This window comes from Mobula hypostoma, chromosome 9 (assembly GCF_963921235.1).
Source record: "Mobula hypostoma chromosome 9, sMobHyp1.1, whole genome shotgun sequence".
NCBI lineage: Eukaryota > Metazoa > Chordata > Chondrichthyes > Myliobatiformes > Myliobatidae > Mobula > Mobula hypostoma.
The window spans coordinates 139,671,372-139,687,600 of NC_086105.1; the positions used below are offsets into that span (position 1 = coordinate 139,671,372).

At 43.0% G+C, this 16,229-nt stretch overlaps 1 protein-coding gene across 2 annotated transcripts in view; it reads left to right on the forward strand.

Moving 5' to 3' along the window:
* cacna1ha (calcium channel, voltage-dependent, T type, alpha 1H subunit a) overlaps positions 1-16,229 on the forward strand; it is a 647,795-nt gene that overhangs the window by 562,677 nt on the left and 68,889 nt on the right. For both annotated transcript variants that reach the window (XM_063059309.1, XM_063059307.1), the window contains 4 exons: positions 28-153; positions 1,376-1,465; positions 8,874-9,066; positions 13,544-13,695. In XM_063059309.1, coding sequence (XP_062915379.1) covers positions 28-153; positions 1,376-1,465; positions 8,874-9,066; positions 13,544-13,695 — 561 coding nt within the window. The remainder of the gene's footprint in view (positions 1-27; positions 154-1,375; positions 1,466-8,873; positions 9,067-13,543; positions 13,696-16,229) is intronic.

Below are 16,229 nucleotides of genomic sequence, written 5' to 3' on the forward strand. Positions count from 1 at the left end.
TTTCACTGTGGTCTCTATGTCTTGCAGCTGTTCAAAGGCAAGTTCTACCACTGTGTTGGACACGACACCAGAAACATCACAAACAAGTCTGATTGTTTCCAGGCTAACTTTAAATGGGTTCGCCGAAAATATAATTTTGATAATCTGGGACAGGTATGCCATAAGCATGTACATTTAATGGAAAAATACATCAAAGAAAGCATGATCCATATAGGGAAGCATATTGCATTAGTTAATGTACAGATCACGTGAAGCAATAAGACTTGAAATTGCAAAGTAATTGGTTTGTCTATGTTGCTAGTAGATACTGGTGTGTCTAATGTGAGATGTGGAATTGGTGTAGAATCTTTATGAGCTCTCAATTAATTGTGCTTTACTCATTCAGCTACAGAAAACTAGGCAGACAATATCATCTTTATTATCATTTACAAGTAATACTGTTATCCTCAATGGAATACAATTTCAGATAATTTTGTTGGAAGTGGTTGCGTTTTATCGATCAAGCCTTGTACTTGTGTCACTTCTCATCTTTTCTTGCCGCTGTTCCTCATATTTATATGACTGTTTGATTTATTATAATAGTGTCAGTAACATACCGTCTTACATAAGCCATACACTTCATATTTTATTTCAACCTGTCAATCTTCAGGCTATGCCACTTAGGGGCTTGTGTTAATATTATATTGTGACTGTGTGTGCTGGATTGTAACTATATGGCCCCAGAGAAACAATGTTTCATTTTTCTATATACGTTAAAGTCTGTCACGAGCCTAGTGGCCTATCAGGCTGGTGCTTATGCCATTTCCGTGATGTGAAGCGACTGAGAGTACGAGACTCCCCCCCCCCCCCAGATAAGACGCCAGTCTTTCGCGAGGTTAACCCCCAGCATTTTTTTGCCAGTACCCATTCTCGGGGCACTGTCTACACCACCCCGAACTACCTGCCAGCCTAGTCATAATATGGGAGCCCAAGCACGGGAGGATGAACCCCGGGTGCCCTCCCAAGACTATGGCCAACACGCTCCGAGAAGACAGCGGCGCAGCTGAAGTAGATGAACTGAACACACTGATGAGAGTCCATCATCGTACCTGATGCCAGCCCCCTCAGCCTGAGTCGACGTAGTAGTAGTAGTACCCATTCTCAGCTGGCTATACTGGAGCACTGTGTGGTTTTGAGTGCCTTGCTCAAGGACACACACACTGCCTCGGCCGAGGCTAGATCCCACAACCTTCAGATTGCTAGTCCAACACCCTGACCACTTGGCCACGTGTGTATGGTTAAATAACAATAAACCTGAACTTGTGTTGAAAGGCAAGAAAAATCAAAACTTCAGGAGAGATAATATGTTTTCTTTTCTCTTTTGACTTTTTTATAGGCATTGATGTCTCTCTTTGTTTTGTCCTCCAAGGATGGCTGGGTAAATATAATGTACCATGGTCTCGATGCTATAGGAATAGACAAACAGGTAATATTGTTCATAATGCCTTTCTAATTACTTAACTCTATTGACAGTTTTTAAGTGCTTTATTATGTAACAAATTGCAATAAGTTTAAAGTTACTAGAATTAATGTCATTTTTTTCTTCATGGTACAATCAACACTATCTGATTACACAGTCATTAACCATATACCCAATCATTGGAACCCAAAGCTAGATTGGTAACTGTAAGATAGTTGCCAACACATAAACCAATCTCCACTTTCCGGAGGGATTTCCCTCCATGATTTCCTTGTCCATTTGTTCCTCCTGGCACCTATCCCAGCCAGTGGAAAAAATGCCACACCTGTCTCTTCACCTCCGTTCAGGGCCCCAGACAGTCCTTCCAGGTGAGGCAACATTTCACCTGCGAATCTGTTGGAGTCATCTACTGGATCCTGTGCTCCCAATGCGGATCGCTGTACATTGGTGAGACCTGATGTGATTGGGGAACCGTTTTGTTGAGCACCTTCGCTCCATTCGCAAGAAGCAGGATGGGCACCACATTAGCGTAGCAGTTAGCAAGAGTCTAAGACAGCTGAGGTCTTGAGTTCAGAGTTCAAATGCAGCACCATTCTGTCAGGAGCCTCTGTACATCATCCTCATGGTCTGTGGGAATGTCTCCAGTTTCCTCCCACAGTCCAAAGATGTACCAGGTAGGCTAATTAGTTATTGTAAATTGGCCCATAATTATGTAGGGTTAGCTGGGGTTGTTGATGTCATGGCTCAAAGGGTTGAGAGGGCCTTCTCTGCGCTGTATCACTGGATAGATAGATATCTTCCTTTCTTTCTCTCTTTTTTTGGTGGCCAACCATTTTAATTCCAATCTCCATTCCCATTCCAACGTGATGGTCCATGGCCTCCTCTACTGCCATGATGAAGCCACTCTCAGATTGGAAGAGCAATACCTCATATTCCATCTAGGCAGCCTCCAACCTGATAGCATGAACATGAATTTCCTTAGCTTCCAGTAATCTTTCCCCTTCCCCCTTCCCTCTTCTTCTGTTCCCTACTCTGACTCTCCTCTCTCCTCTCCTCCTCTCCTCACCTGCCTATCATCTCCCCCGGTTCCTTTCCTCCTTCCCATTTTCCCATGGTCCACTCTCCTCTTCTATAAGAATTCTTCTTCTCCAGACCTTTACCTTTTCCAGCTATCACCTTCCTGCTTCGTACTTCCTTCCCCACACTCCTGGCTTCACCTATCACCTTCTAGCTTGAACACCTTTCCCTCCCTCCACCTTCTTATTCTGGTTTCTTACCCCCTTCCTTTCCAGTCTTGATGAAGGATCTCGACCTAAATCATCAACTGTTTATTCATTTCCATAGATGTTGCCTGCCCTGCTGAGTTCCTCTAGCATTTTGCGTGTGTTGGTCAGTCATGGGTAAACAATAGAGAGTTATGCGGAGGGAACAGTGGTACAACTCATAGAGTCCACTGCCACAAAGTAGCAGCAACCAAAACTCACCCAGTCCTCATGTACTATCTGTGTGGAGATAGATAGCACTGGTCCATCCACTAGCTCACCCAGTCTTCATGTACTATCTGTCTGGTTTGGAACTGCTGAACCACGCCATGATGCAAACAGTCAGGATACTTTCAATAGTTTGCCAGAGTATTTGGTGACATACCATATATCCTTCATTTTCTTAGAAAGCTCTTAGTGATTGATCTGGAATTTCAAGCTGTTGACTCTCTCCACTTTTGACCCTTCAACTGCTGTATGGTCTCCCAACTTCCCTGACAGAGGGCAAATTTGGGAGGCACCTTTGATAGTTATCAATAATATTAATATCTTTTCAAATGTTACAGACAATAGAGCAGTAAAGCATAGGAACGGGCCCTTCAGCCCATCTTGTTGTACTAATATTTAATCTAATGCCTACTTAAACTACGCAATGTCGATATCCTTCCATTTTCAGAACATTCAGGTGCCTAATCGCCTCTTGAAGGCCTCGATCATATTGGTCTCCACCACCACCTTTGGCAGATTATTCTAGGCACCCACCACTCTGTGTAAAAATAACTTGGCCTAAACATCCTATTTGAACATACCCCCTCCCACCTTAAATGAATGTACTTTGGTATTAGGCATTTCAACCCTGGAAAAAAGATACTGCCAGTCTATTCTAACGATGCCTCACAGAATCATATAAACTTCAATTAGATCTCTCTTCAACCTCTGCCACCCACTCCAGAGAAAGTGAGCCAGGTTTGTCCAACGATTCCTTATAGCACATGCCCTCTAATCTAGGCAGCTTCCTGGTAAATCTCTTCTGTACTCTCTTCAAAGTCTAAACATCCTTCGTATAATAACTACTAGGAATACATAACATGTTAGCAATTAAAAACATTGAGCTACAGCAAAATAATTGAGAAAAAAAATCTCACCTTAGGTTCCCGTGCTAGGCCAGACCATGAGAACCCAGTGACAGAATTAGCCTTTAGGTTCAGCCTTCTGCATCTGTCAGTAAACCTCAGATTTTATTATTCTGCAGTGTTTATGGGCTAACTTTTATGTGAACAGTTAACTGAGAGCTTTAGTCAGACCTTAAGTGTCCATCAGCCTTCCGTGAATCAGTTTTGTATGCAAGAGTGAGAATTTGTGGCCTCAAAAGAGATGCCAAGATGGTGTGTTGCCTCCCAGGTCCTAGGGTCCATGATATCTCAGGGCAGCTGCATCTCAAGAGGGAAGGTGAGCAGCCAGAGGTCATGGTGAACATTGGCTCCAATGACATTGATGGACAGCGAGGAGAAGGTCCAGTGCAGTGAGTCTAGGGAGTTAGGGAGGAGGCTGTAGAGCAGGACCTCCAAGTTAGTAATCAGTCAAATACTTTCAGTACCACGTGCTAGGCAGGGCAGGGATAGGACGAAAGTACAGATGAATGAGTGGCTGAGGAAGTGGTGTAGGGGGCAAGGATTCAGATTTCTGGATCATTGGGATCTCTTCTGGGGAAGGTATGACCTGTACAAAAACGATGGGTTACATCTAAACCCAAGAGGGCTCAATATCCTTGCGGGCAGATTTGCTAGAGCTGTCAAGGAGGGTTTAAAATAACTTGACAGAGGGATGGGAGCCAATGTGATAGGGCTAAGAATGGTATACAATTGATGCTTTGTGTAGGGAGACTGTGAGTACTGCAGGGGTTATACTTGAATGCACACAGTTCACAGAGTAAGCCAGATGATCTTGTAGAACAATTAGAGATTGGCAGGTATGCCGTTATGGGCATCACTGAGATGATAATAGAATAAAGCAGATTATAGTTGGGAGTTTAACATCCAAGGAAACACCTTGTATCAAAAGGACAGGCAGGTGAACAGAGGAAGTGTAGTGAATCTGTTGGCAAAAAAACAAAATCAAATCCTTGGAACAGAATTAAAATATGTCAAATCCTTGTTGATAGAGTTAAGAAACTGCAAGGATATAAAGACCCCAATGGGATTATATACAGGCCTCAAACAGTAGCCAGGATGTGAGATATAAATTACAATGGGAGATCGAAGAGACATTTAATAAGGGGAATGTTATGATAGTCAAGGGGGATTTCAATATGCAAGAAGACTGGAAAAATTAGGTTAGTGCTGGATCCCAAGAGAGAGAATGTATAGAATGCTTAAGAGATGGCTTTTTAGAGCAGCTCATAGTTGAGCCCACTTGGATAAAGGCAATTCTGGATTAGGTGTTGTGTAATGAATCGGATTTGATTAGAAAGCTTAAGGTAAAGAAACACTTGGGAGTCAATAATCATTATATGATAGAGTTCGCCCTGCAGTTTGAGAGGGAGAAAATAAAGTCAGATATCAGTATTATAGTGGAGTAAAGGGAATTTCAGAGGCATGAAAGAGAAGTTGGCCAAAATTGATTGGCAGCGGACACTGTCAGAGATAAAGGCAGAACAGCAGTGGCTGGAGTTTCTTAGGGCAATTCAGAAGGCACAGGATAGATACATCCCAAAGATGAAGAAGTACTCTAAAGGGAGGATGAGGCAAACATGGGTGACAAGAGAAGTCAAAGTCAGCATAAAAGTGCAAATTATATAGCAAAAATTAGTGGGAAAGTAGAGTATTGGGAAACTATCCGGATGTAACTAAAAGAGCCATAAGGAAAGAAAAGATAAACTATGAAGGTAAGCTAGTTAATTATATAAAAAAGGATACCAAATGTGTTTTTTTTCAGGTACTGTATATAATGAGTAACAGAGAGGCAAAAATTATATGTTGGACCACTGGAAAATGACATTGGAGAGGTAGTAACAGGAGACAATGAAATGGCAGACGAATTTAATAAGTATTTTGCATCAGTCTTCACTGTGGAAGACATTAGCAGTATACCAGAAATTTGAGAGTATTGGAGGCAGAAGTGAGTATAGTTGCCATTACTTAAGGAGAAGGTGCTTGGTAAGCTGAAAGGTCTGAAGACAGTTAAGTCAACTGGACCAGATGGACTGTACCCTAAGTTTCTGAAAGAGCTGAATAGATGTTAGAGGCATCAGTAATGATCTTTCAAGAAGAACTAGATTCTGGAATGGTTCTGGAGGAATGGAAACTTGGAAATGTCACTCTACTCTTTAAGAAGGGAGGTAGGCAGAAGAAAGGAAATTATTGGCCAGTTAGCCAGACTTCAGCGGTTGGGAAGATGTTGGAGTCCTTTAATAAGGTTGCGGTATCGGGGTACTTGGAAGCATATGAGAAAGTATGCTAAAATCAGCATGGTTTCCTTAAGGGGAATTCTTGCCTGACAAATCAGTTGGAATTCTTTGAGGCAATAACAAGCAGGATAGACAAAGTAAAGTCAGTGGATGTTGTTTACTTGGATTTTCAGAAGGCCTTTGGCAAGGTGCTACCCGTGAGGCCGCTATAGAACATAAGAGCCCATGGCATTACAAGAAAGATACTAGCGTGGATAGAAGATTGGATGATTGGCAGGAGGCAAAGAGTAGGAATAAAGGGGGGCATTTTCTGATTAGCTGACAGTGACTAGTGATGCTCCGCAGCGGTCAGTATTCAGTCCACTTCTTTTTATATTATATGTCGATGATTTGGATAATGGAATTGATGGCTTTATGGCCAAGTCCAAAGTAAATTTATTATCAAAGTACATATATGGCACCATGTACAACCCTGAAATTCATCTTCTTGAGTGCAAACACAGCAAATCCAAGAAACACAATAGAATCAATGAAGGACTGCATTCACAGAATGGACAAACAACTAGCATGCAAAAGACAACAAAATGTGCAAATATAAAAGAAAAGAACTAGAATAATAATAAATAAGCAATAAAACATGAACTGAAGAGTCCTTGAAAGGGAATCCACAGACTGTAGGAATATTTCAATAACGGGATGAGTAAAGTTGAGTGAAGTTATCCCTTCTGGTTGAAGAGCCTGATGGTTGTGGGGTAATAAATGCCCCTGAACCTGGTGGTGTGGGTCCTGAGGCTCCTGTATCTCTGTATCACCTGTAGTTTGCAGATAATACAAAGATAGGTGGAGGGGAAGGTAGTGATGATGGAGCAGAGAGTCTGCAGAAGGACTTAGGCAGATTGGGGTAAAGAAGTGGAAGAAGGAATATAGAGTAGGGAAGAGTATGGTTATGCACTTTGGTAAAAGGACTGCACTTTTTGGGCTCCTTATCTATGAAAATATGTGCTGGCACTGGAGAGGATCCAGAGGAGATTCAGGGACTGAAAGGGTTAACGCATAAGTACTGCTGCTTCTCAGTTCCAGTGACCAGGGTTCGATTCTGTCCTTGGGTGTTGTCAGTGTGGAGTTTGTACATTCTCCCTGTGACAATGTGGGATTTGTCCTGCTGCTTTGCTTTTATCCCAATAATGAGTTGGATGTTAAGCCAAATTGGTTCTGTCAATTACCCCGGCTATAGGGGAGCGATGGCAGAATCGGATAAAGTTAATGAGCATCTGAGATTGAATAGACTCCAGGGAAATAGGATTACATAGAACAGACCAGTATATCGTAGTATTTGCTGCTTTGAAATAGCAGATCATCATTCTGGAGATAAATACTCCTTTTTAGCTTCCAAATATTGGAAAGATTGAGGCTACTAATCATAAGGATCGTTGAAATGTCTAATAGAAAATGAAATTGGGAAACTTGAATTGTTTTGGACCATAGGATTAAATTATCATCTCTACCATCTGATCATTATTGCTGGGAGAGAAACTTGTGGCTATTTATGATTAAAAATGACAGAGTTATCGAGTCAAACAGCAAAGAAACAGCCCATTCTGGCCGATAAAATAAATAAATAAAATAAGAAATTTATTTAGAGATAGTGTGCAGTGCAGGTCCTTCTGGCCCAATGAGTCGTGCCACCCAGCAACCCACCTGTACAACATTAGCTCTATCACAAGACAGTTTACAATGACCAGTTAACCAACTAACCAGTACATCTTTTGAATGTGGGAGGAGGCCCATGCGCTCTCGGAAGGACATACAGGTGGCGCTGGAATTGAACTGCGAGCGCCGATTCCCAGCGCTGTAATAGCATCACGCTAACTGCTACACTACTGTTCTCCCAATCACCATCACTTGGTCTGTACCCTTCCACACTTTGGTGATTCCAGTACTTGTAAAGATACTTGGTGCATAGGCATAGAACATTACAGCACAGTATAGGCCCTTTGGCCCCTGATGTTGTCCCGACCTTTTAAACTAATCCAAGATCAATTTAACCCATCCCGTCACAAATTCCTCCATTTTTGTTTCGTCCATTTGCCTATCTAAGAGTCTTTTAACTGTCCCCAATCTATCTGCCTCTACTACCACCTTTAGTCATGCATTTCACACAGCCACAACTCTCTGTGAAAAGAACACCTACCCCTGGCATCCCCTATACTTTCCTTAAAATTATGCCCTCTTGTATTAGCTATCTCTGTCTTGGGAAAAGATCATTGGTTGTCCATTGTGTCTGTGCTTCCTATTATCTATGCACTGCTATCAAGTCATCTCTCACCCTCCTTCGCTCCAAAGGGAAAAGTCCCAGCTTGCTCAACCCAGCCTCATAAGACATGCTCTCTAGTCCAGGCAGCATCTTGGTAAATCTCCTCTGCGCCCTCTCTAAAGCTTCCACATCCTTTCCATAATGAGATGTCCAGAACCGAGCACAATACTCTATATGTTGTCTAACCAGAGTTTTATAGAGCTGCAATGTTACCCCTCAGCTCTTGAACCCCGACTAATGAAAGCCAACACACGATAGGCCTTCTTAACCACCCTATCAGCTTGCGCAGCGACTTTGAGGGATCTGTGGATCCGGACACCGAGATCCCTCCGTTTCTCCTCACCAATGGAATTCCTCTGAGAAATGGGATGGGCTTGATGGCCTCCCTCATGTGATATGTCCTAACTCTTTGCCTTTCTTGCCGGCTGACAGCCCCAGAGGAACCACAACCCATGGATGCTCCTGTACTTCATCTCCTTCCTGCTGATCGTTAGCTTCTTCGTGCTGAACATGTTCGTGGGCGTGGTGGTGGAGAACTTCCACAAGTGCCGGCAGCACCAGGAGGCCGAGGAGGCCCGCCGCAGGGAGGAGAAGCGCCTACGACGGCTGGAGAAAAAGCGCCGCAGTAAGGAACTGTGCCTATCTGGTCGGTAGTACGTTTGGTCTTTCTGAGCCATGCCTGCTCCCAAACTGGGAAGGAATTGCGATTTCCCCCACCCCAACAGCATGCCAGTGCACGCCAAGTTCACCCCGCATGAAGATCCAACGAGGCTGGTTGCATTGCCGTTTCGTTTTGATGAATTTTTTTTGAAATATAAAAAAAAATTCCTAACCCTTCTGAATAAAGATCTGCACAGACCAGAATATAAAAGTGGGGATGTAATACTGAGGCTTCATAAGGCATTGGTCAGGCTGCACTTGGAGTATTGTGAACAGCTTTGGGCATCTTGTCTGAGAAAATACATGCTGGCCTCGGAGATAGGCTCCAGAGGAGGGTCGCAAAAATTCTTCTGGGAAGGAAAGGGTTAATGTATGAGGAGCATTTGATGGCTCTGGGTCTGTACTAGGTTTACAAGAATGAGGGGAGATCTTATTGGAACCAATTGAAATTTAAAGGCCTAGATTGACTGGATGTTTCTCATAATGGGGGAGTCTAGAACCAGTGAACACCCCTACAGAATAGAAGTTGTCCCTTTAGAACAAAATGAGGAGGAATTTCTTTAGCCAGAGGATGGTGAATCTGTGGAATTCATTGCCACAAATGGCTGTTGAGGCCAAATCATTGAGTATATTTAAAGTGGAGGCTGACAGGTTTTTGATTAGTAAGGTTGTCAAAGGTGACGGGAAGAAGGCAGGAGAATAGGGTTGGGAAGGCTCATAAATTAGTCATGATGGAATGGCATAGCCGGCACGATGGGCCAAATGGCCTAATTCTGCTACTATGTCTCATGGTCTTATAGATTTGTGATGGGATGTTAGGTTACTGTACCTACCTGCAAGTCAAGATTCTGGAGACTGATTTCCCAGTCACATGATCCAATAAATACAATGCACTTGCTCAAATGCATTGAAACATACAGTGCAACAGTGTTTAAATAGATACTCATTACGGGTGCTATAGTAAGTGTAGCCGTTAGCATGACACTATTACAGCTTGGGGGCATCGGAGTACAACTCTGGCACCGTCTGCAAGGAGTTGTATCGTTCTCCCCGTAACCACGTGGGTTTCCTCCAGGTGCTCTGGTTTCCTCCCACGAACCAGAGTTGTACCAGTTAGTTGGTTAACTGGTCACTGTAAATTGTCCTGCGATTAGACTAGCGTTAAGTAGGCGCATTGCTGGACGTCGTGGCTCATCGGGCCGGAAGGGCCTGTTCCAAATAAATAAATAAATTACCGGACTATCATTTGTCACAAAATCATGGCATATTGTAACACTTACCTCATGAGGATATAGGGAAATAGAGGGGGGAAAAGTGCTTGATCGTAAAAGCAACTTATTTTTTTCTCCATTTTGCACTTGCCATCAGCAGTAACCTCGAGAAATCCCAGGGTTTTGGTGGAAGGCGGCAGACTCAGAAAGATGTGTGACGTGTGCTGTCTGTTTTAGTCCTGTCTTGATGTTGTACCCTGTTTATCAAATGGTAAAGTGTAGGTGTTGTGGTTGGAAGGAGTATGTCTCGTTACAGCTCTGCTTTCAGCTTGGCTGAAGAATTGTGGACTCCGTTAATTGTGTTGTCTTTGTCCACAACTTCTCATAGCAGTGAGATATGACACTCATACTATGTATGATACATGATCTCATCCTATGACCTATAGCTAGTTGTTGTACTGTTTGGAACAACTTTTAAACACAGCGATTCTGCAGATGTTGGTAATCCAGAGAAACACACGCAACCTGCTGGAGGAACTCAGCAGTCGGGCAGCATCCATGGAAACGAATAAACAGTCAAAGTTTTGGGCCAAGTTCCTTCATCAGGACTGGAGTAAATTAGCTGGTTAGACCACTTCCTTAACTGAGAAGGAAAAAATGCCGGAAATACCCATCAGGTGAGGCAGCCTGTGGAAAGAGAAACAGTTAAAATCCCAGATCCGAGACCCTTTGTTAGAAGCGGTCTCAGAATTAGTCAAGAGGTCTCAGACTGAAATGTTAGCTTTGTTTCTCTTTCCGCAGCAGCTGCTTGACCTGTTGAGTGTCAATGTCAGAATCAGAGTCAGATTTTTAATCCCTGATTTATGTCATGAAATTTGCTGCTTTGCAACAGCACAGTGCTGCTTTGACATTTTCTGATTTTGTTTTGGCTTTCCAGCATCTGCAGTGTTTTTGATTTTCACTTTTGGATCTTGTACTTCTTTCTCAGAACATGAGTGTCATTGTACATGTTTGAGAAGGTACGAAGCTTATTCTGTTGACCCTGGCATTGGGGGAATTGCATGATCCCCTGTACAAAATGAAATAGTATTTATTGCTCGGTCTGCTTGATCCGATCCTGAACTTTTTATAAATATAGTGAGGACAAACTTCAAGTAAATGAGCAGAATGATAATTTTTTTCATGAAAAAAGGTCAGTATTACACACTTTAGGAAATGCGATTATCTGCATAACATTTGGAAACAAAGACAAAATCAAACACCTTTCAGGTCTCTCGCCAACTGATGTTTAACCAACCCTTTTCTACGAATGCATCCCACAAAGCTGGCTTTATGTAACTAACTTGTGTCATTTGAAATGACAGATTGGGCAATGTTTGTCCAATCCAGTTTAAACCTTCACAAGCTCCCTCACCTTTGCCAGAGATTTCATTTACAATCGTAATGGAAAATTATATTAAGCGGGGTAGAACTTGGTTCCGTGCATCACTGGTATATTTTATAGTGGTGGCTTTTCACGATGACACCTGAAGGTAGCAATGAATGCTTAGGTCATGGAAAGGAAGTACCACAGTGCTTTGCATTAATTAAAAAAAAGGTGAGAAGGGAAGGGTCCCTTCCATATGCACTAGATTTGCCATTGCTTTCCCCATTCTCTCAGCTAAGACTTCCCTCAGACCCAGCACTGTGCAATGCAACAGTGCATGGTAAATTGCATGTGTTAAAGCAAAGCAAGCATGTAGAACGTGCATGGTATATTAGTTGCAGTGGAACGAATTTTGTGAACACTACATTCACGTTAGCACGGCTTTGGTGCTTTAAAACATTTATCTTTCTCTTTGTCCCAGAACTGTGACAAAGTTATTTGAATGACCAACATTATTCTGTTTCATATGTATTAATGTTAAGACGTATTAGTGGCTTCTCATTTCATTATTATATTATGTATACACATATTTAATACACTGGAGGCACAATGTTGCATGTGTGTATTTTGCCCACCAACATATTCATTTCTACAATTTTTGAATATTCATTCTCTCACGGTGAATCATGCACTCAGACATTCTGCACTGAGTTATAGGAAAAGTTTGAACAGATAACGACTTTATTGCCTGGAGTGTAGAAGATTGAGAGATTTAATAAAGGCACACGCAATTATGAGGGGTATAGAGTAGATAGGATAAATGCAAGCAGGCTTTTTCCACTGACATTGGGTGAGACTGGAAATAGAGGTGATGGGTTAAGGGTGAAAGGTGAAATGTTTAGAATCAGAATCAGGTTTATTATCATGTGATGTGGAATTTGTTAACTTAGGGGGAAACATGAGAGAGAACTTCTTCACTCACAGGGTGGTCTGAGTGTGGAACGAACTACCACTGGAAATGGGGGATTTAGGTTTGATTTCAACATTTAAGAGAAATTTAGGTAGATAGATGGGAGAGGGATGGGGGCTATAATCCAGGGGTAGGTCAATGGGACTAGGCAGAATAATACGAGGGGTGATTGATAAGTTCGTGGCCTAAGGTAGAAGGAGTCAATTTTAGAAACCCTAGCACATTTATTTTTCAACATAGTCCCCTCCTACATTTACACACTTAGTCCAGCGGTTGTGGAGCAGACGGATCCCTTCTTTGTAGGAGTCAGTATAAGATGATGAGAGGTATCGATGGTGTGGGTAGTCAGTAGCTTTTTCCCGGGGCTGAAATGGCTAACACGAGAGGGCACAGTTTTAAGGTACTTGGGAGTAGGTACAGAGGAGTTGTCGGGGGCAAGTATTTTACGCAGAGGGTGGTGAGTACATGGAATGGGCTGCCGGCAATGGTGGTGGAGGTGGATACGATAAGGTCTTTTAAGAGCCTCTTGGATAGGTACATGGAGCTTAGAAAAATAGAGGACTATGGGTAACCCTAGGTAATTTCTAAAATAAGTACATGTTTGGCACAGCATTGTGGGCTGAAGGGCCTGTATTGTGCTGTAGGTTTTCTATGTTTCTATGTATATCCATTTCCACCCTCTCTTTATTTGCCCCTGAAACAGCAGTATCTGTGAGTCTTCAGTTTTTGTTAATATTGGTAAACGTTTAGTAAACGTTATGTGCAAGATTCTTAGACACCCTGGCTATATATATGTACCTAAGACTTTTGCTCAGCACAGAATGTGAATATTACTGTTTACTATTAACCTCTGTAACGTTACAAAGTTTCTGTTCTTTGCTTTTGTCTCCTCCAGAAGCTCAACGTAGACCATATTACGCTGACTATTCTCCTGCGCGACTTTACATCCATAAATTATGTACCAACCACTACCTGGATCTGTTCATTACATTCATTATTGGGATAAATGTCGTCACCATGTCTATGGAACACTATCACCAACCAATTGTAAGTGTGTGCAGCTGATAGGTGGACCCACAGCCATGCTTAGCCATGCTTTAAATGTCCATAAACCAATTCGTAATTCAAATTTCATTCATAAGTGTGTGAAATGGATCTGTATTAGCACATAATGATTCAGCTACACACATAAAAGTTGCTGGTGAACGCAGCAGGCCAGGCAGCATCTCTAGGAAGAGGTATAGTCGACGTTTCGGGCTGAGACCCTTCCTAGAGACGCTGCCTGGCCTGCTGCGTTCACTAGCAACTTTTATGTGTGTTGCTTGAAATTCCAGCATCTGCAGATTTCCTCGTGTAATGATTCAGCTTCAGGCTTTCAACAAGTGAATGTTTTAGAAGTATTTATGTTAATATTATGCTAATATACTTGGTGGTGGGGTGGAGATGCATGTCTACCCAAGAAGATGTAAGGCACTCTTTCCCTTCAGTAGCCTACAGGTCACCCTTGGGCCTCCATGGTTCTCTGGTGGGAAAATTTGAAAGATCCATAAATCCCAACTCCACCTCATCCCTCAGGGAATGACATTCCTCATCATCTACATCTTAACTATATCTCCTGGTTCTAGATTCTGGCATGAGAGGAACCCTAGTCAGCATCTGGAGAAGTATTACCACCATGGTGTTAAGTACATACGTTTTAGTGCTGCTGTTATTTATCTTGGGTGGCAGGGTGGAGATGCGTGTCTACCAAAGGAGGTGTAAGGTTTCCCTTCCTCCCACTAGCCTGCAGGTCACCAGTGGGCAAGGTGTAGCACTTGCTTAGCCCCTCCCCGATCATGTGAAGCCATGGGAGCAGGTGGTGGATGGTCGTATGAGCGGCTGGTGCATATTAGAAGTCCTGGTTATTTGACCACTGACACCAAGCAGACAGTCTCTGAAGGTATTGATAATGCTGGAGTCACCCATCTTGTAAAGACACTGCCCAGAAGAAGGGAATGACACACCATTTCTGTAGAAAAATTTGCTGAGCAATTGTGGTCACGAGACCATGATCTCCTACATCATACAACAAGTCATATAATGATGTATTCCCAGTTTGTATGATGGTGTTAGGGCAGATACAGTATAGTTTGGAAACTTCAGATGGTATTAGCGGGCATTTCCAATTTGCTTTACCAATCCCACTGTAGTGCCTTTAAATGTGATGGTTTGCTATTGGTAAAATAAGATCTACTTTGAGCTAATGAAAGTCTTCCAGCCCAGCAGAGTAGAATAGAATATGGAACATCAAACATTAGAGCACAATACAGACCCTTCGGCCTATGATGTTTGTCAACCTTATAACCTACCCTAAGAACAATCTAACCCTTCCCTCCCCCATAGGCTTCTATTTTTCTATCAGCCATTTGCTGACCTAAGAGTTGCTTAAATGTCCTTATCAATCTGCCTCTACCACCACCCCTGATAGTGCATTACAGTCGTTCACCATCTTTGTATAAGAAACTTATTTCTGATAGGCCCCCCACCTATACTTTGCTCCAGTCACCTTAATGTTATGCTCCCCCATGTTAGCCATTTCCGGACTGGGAAAAAATCTTTTGTTATCCACTCAATCTGTGCCTTTTATCATCCTGTATACCTCTATCAAGATGCCTCTGATCCACCTTCACTCCAAAGAGAAAAGCCCTAAATCACTCAACCTACACTCGTAAGCCGTGCTCTCTAATCAGGCAGCATCCTGGCAAATCTCCTCCGCAGTCTCTCTAAAGCTTCGACATCCTTCCTATAATGAGGCGACGAAAACAGCATAGTGGTTAGCACAACAGTATTACAGCATGGGGCATTCCGGAATTCAGAGTTCAATTCTGGCACGGTCTGTAAGGAGTTTGTATGTTCAGCCCGGGCTTGCTCTTAGTATTCTGGTTTCTTCCCACAGTCCAGAGACGTACCGGTTAGTAGGATAATTTGTCATTGTAAATTGTGCTGTGATTATACAGGTGTGCCCCCCCAGCTCCCCACTCCCCCACGTAAGTAGCAGCGAGCAATAATCCTCCCTCCCCAACCAGCAAAACAAAAGGTGCACCCGCTACTGAGCACAATCGTGAGCTAAGTGATAGCAAGGACACAGACCTTGCAGTTACCCCAAAGCAGTTCATCCAGCATTCAGCAACCCACAGGTTCTCTCTCTCCCCAATAAAGGAGAGGGAGGTGTCCCCCATTTTCACAGTGAGCAGGAGAGACTTTTTACAATGTTAAAAAGTCCGTTTTGTTGCTTTTTACGAGCTTTGTGCCCGAAGATCACAAACATCTCGGATCTCCAGGCCCACAGCGAAAGATTTTCAGGCCTTCCCGACGATATACGAGTCTCCTGCCATGACACTGACCTTCGATCCGCCCATCTCCAGAGCCACGAGATCTTAGGCTTCCAAATACTAGGCCGCCTCTCAGGCTGACCCCTTGGCGTGCCGAACAACGGCCGGTCCTGAAACCCCAAGAACGGGTCCCATTCCCGCAAAGAACTGAAATCAGTGTGTAACTCGAGGTCAGGGTCTTCAAAAGAACCCTGAAAGGGAAAAATAAAG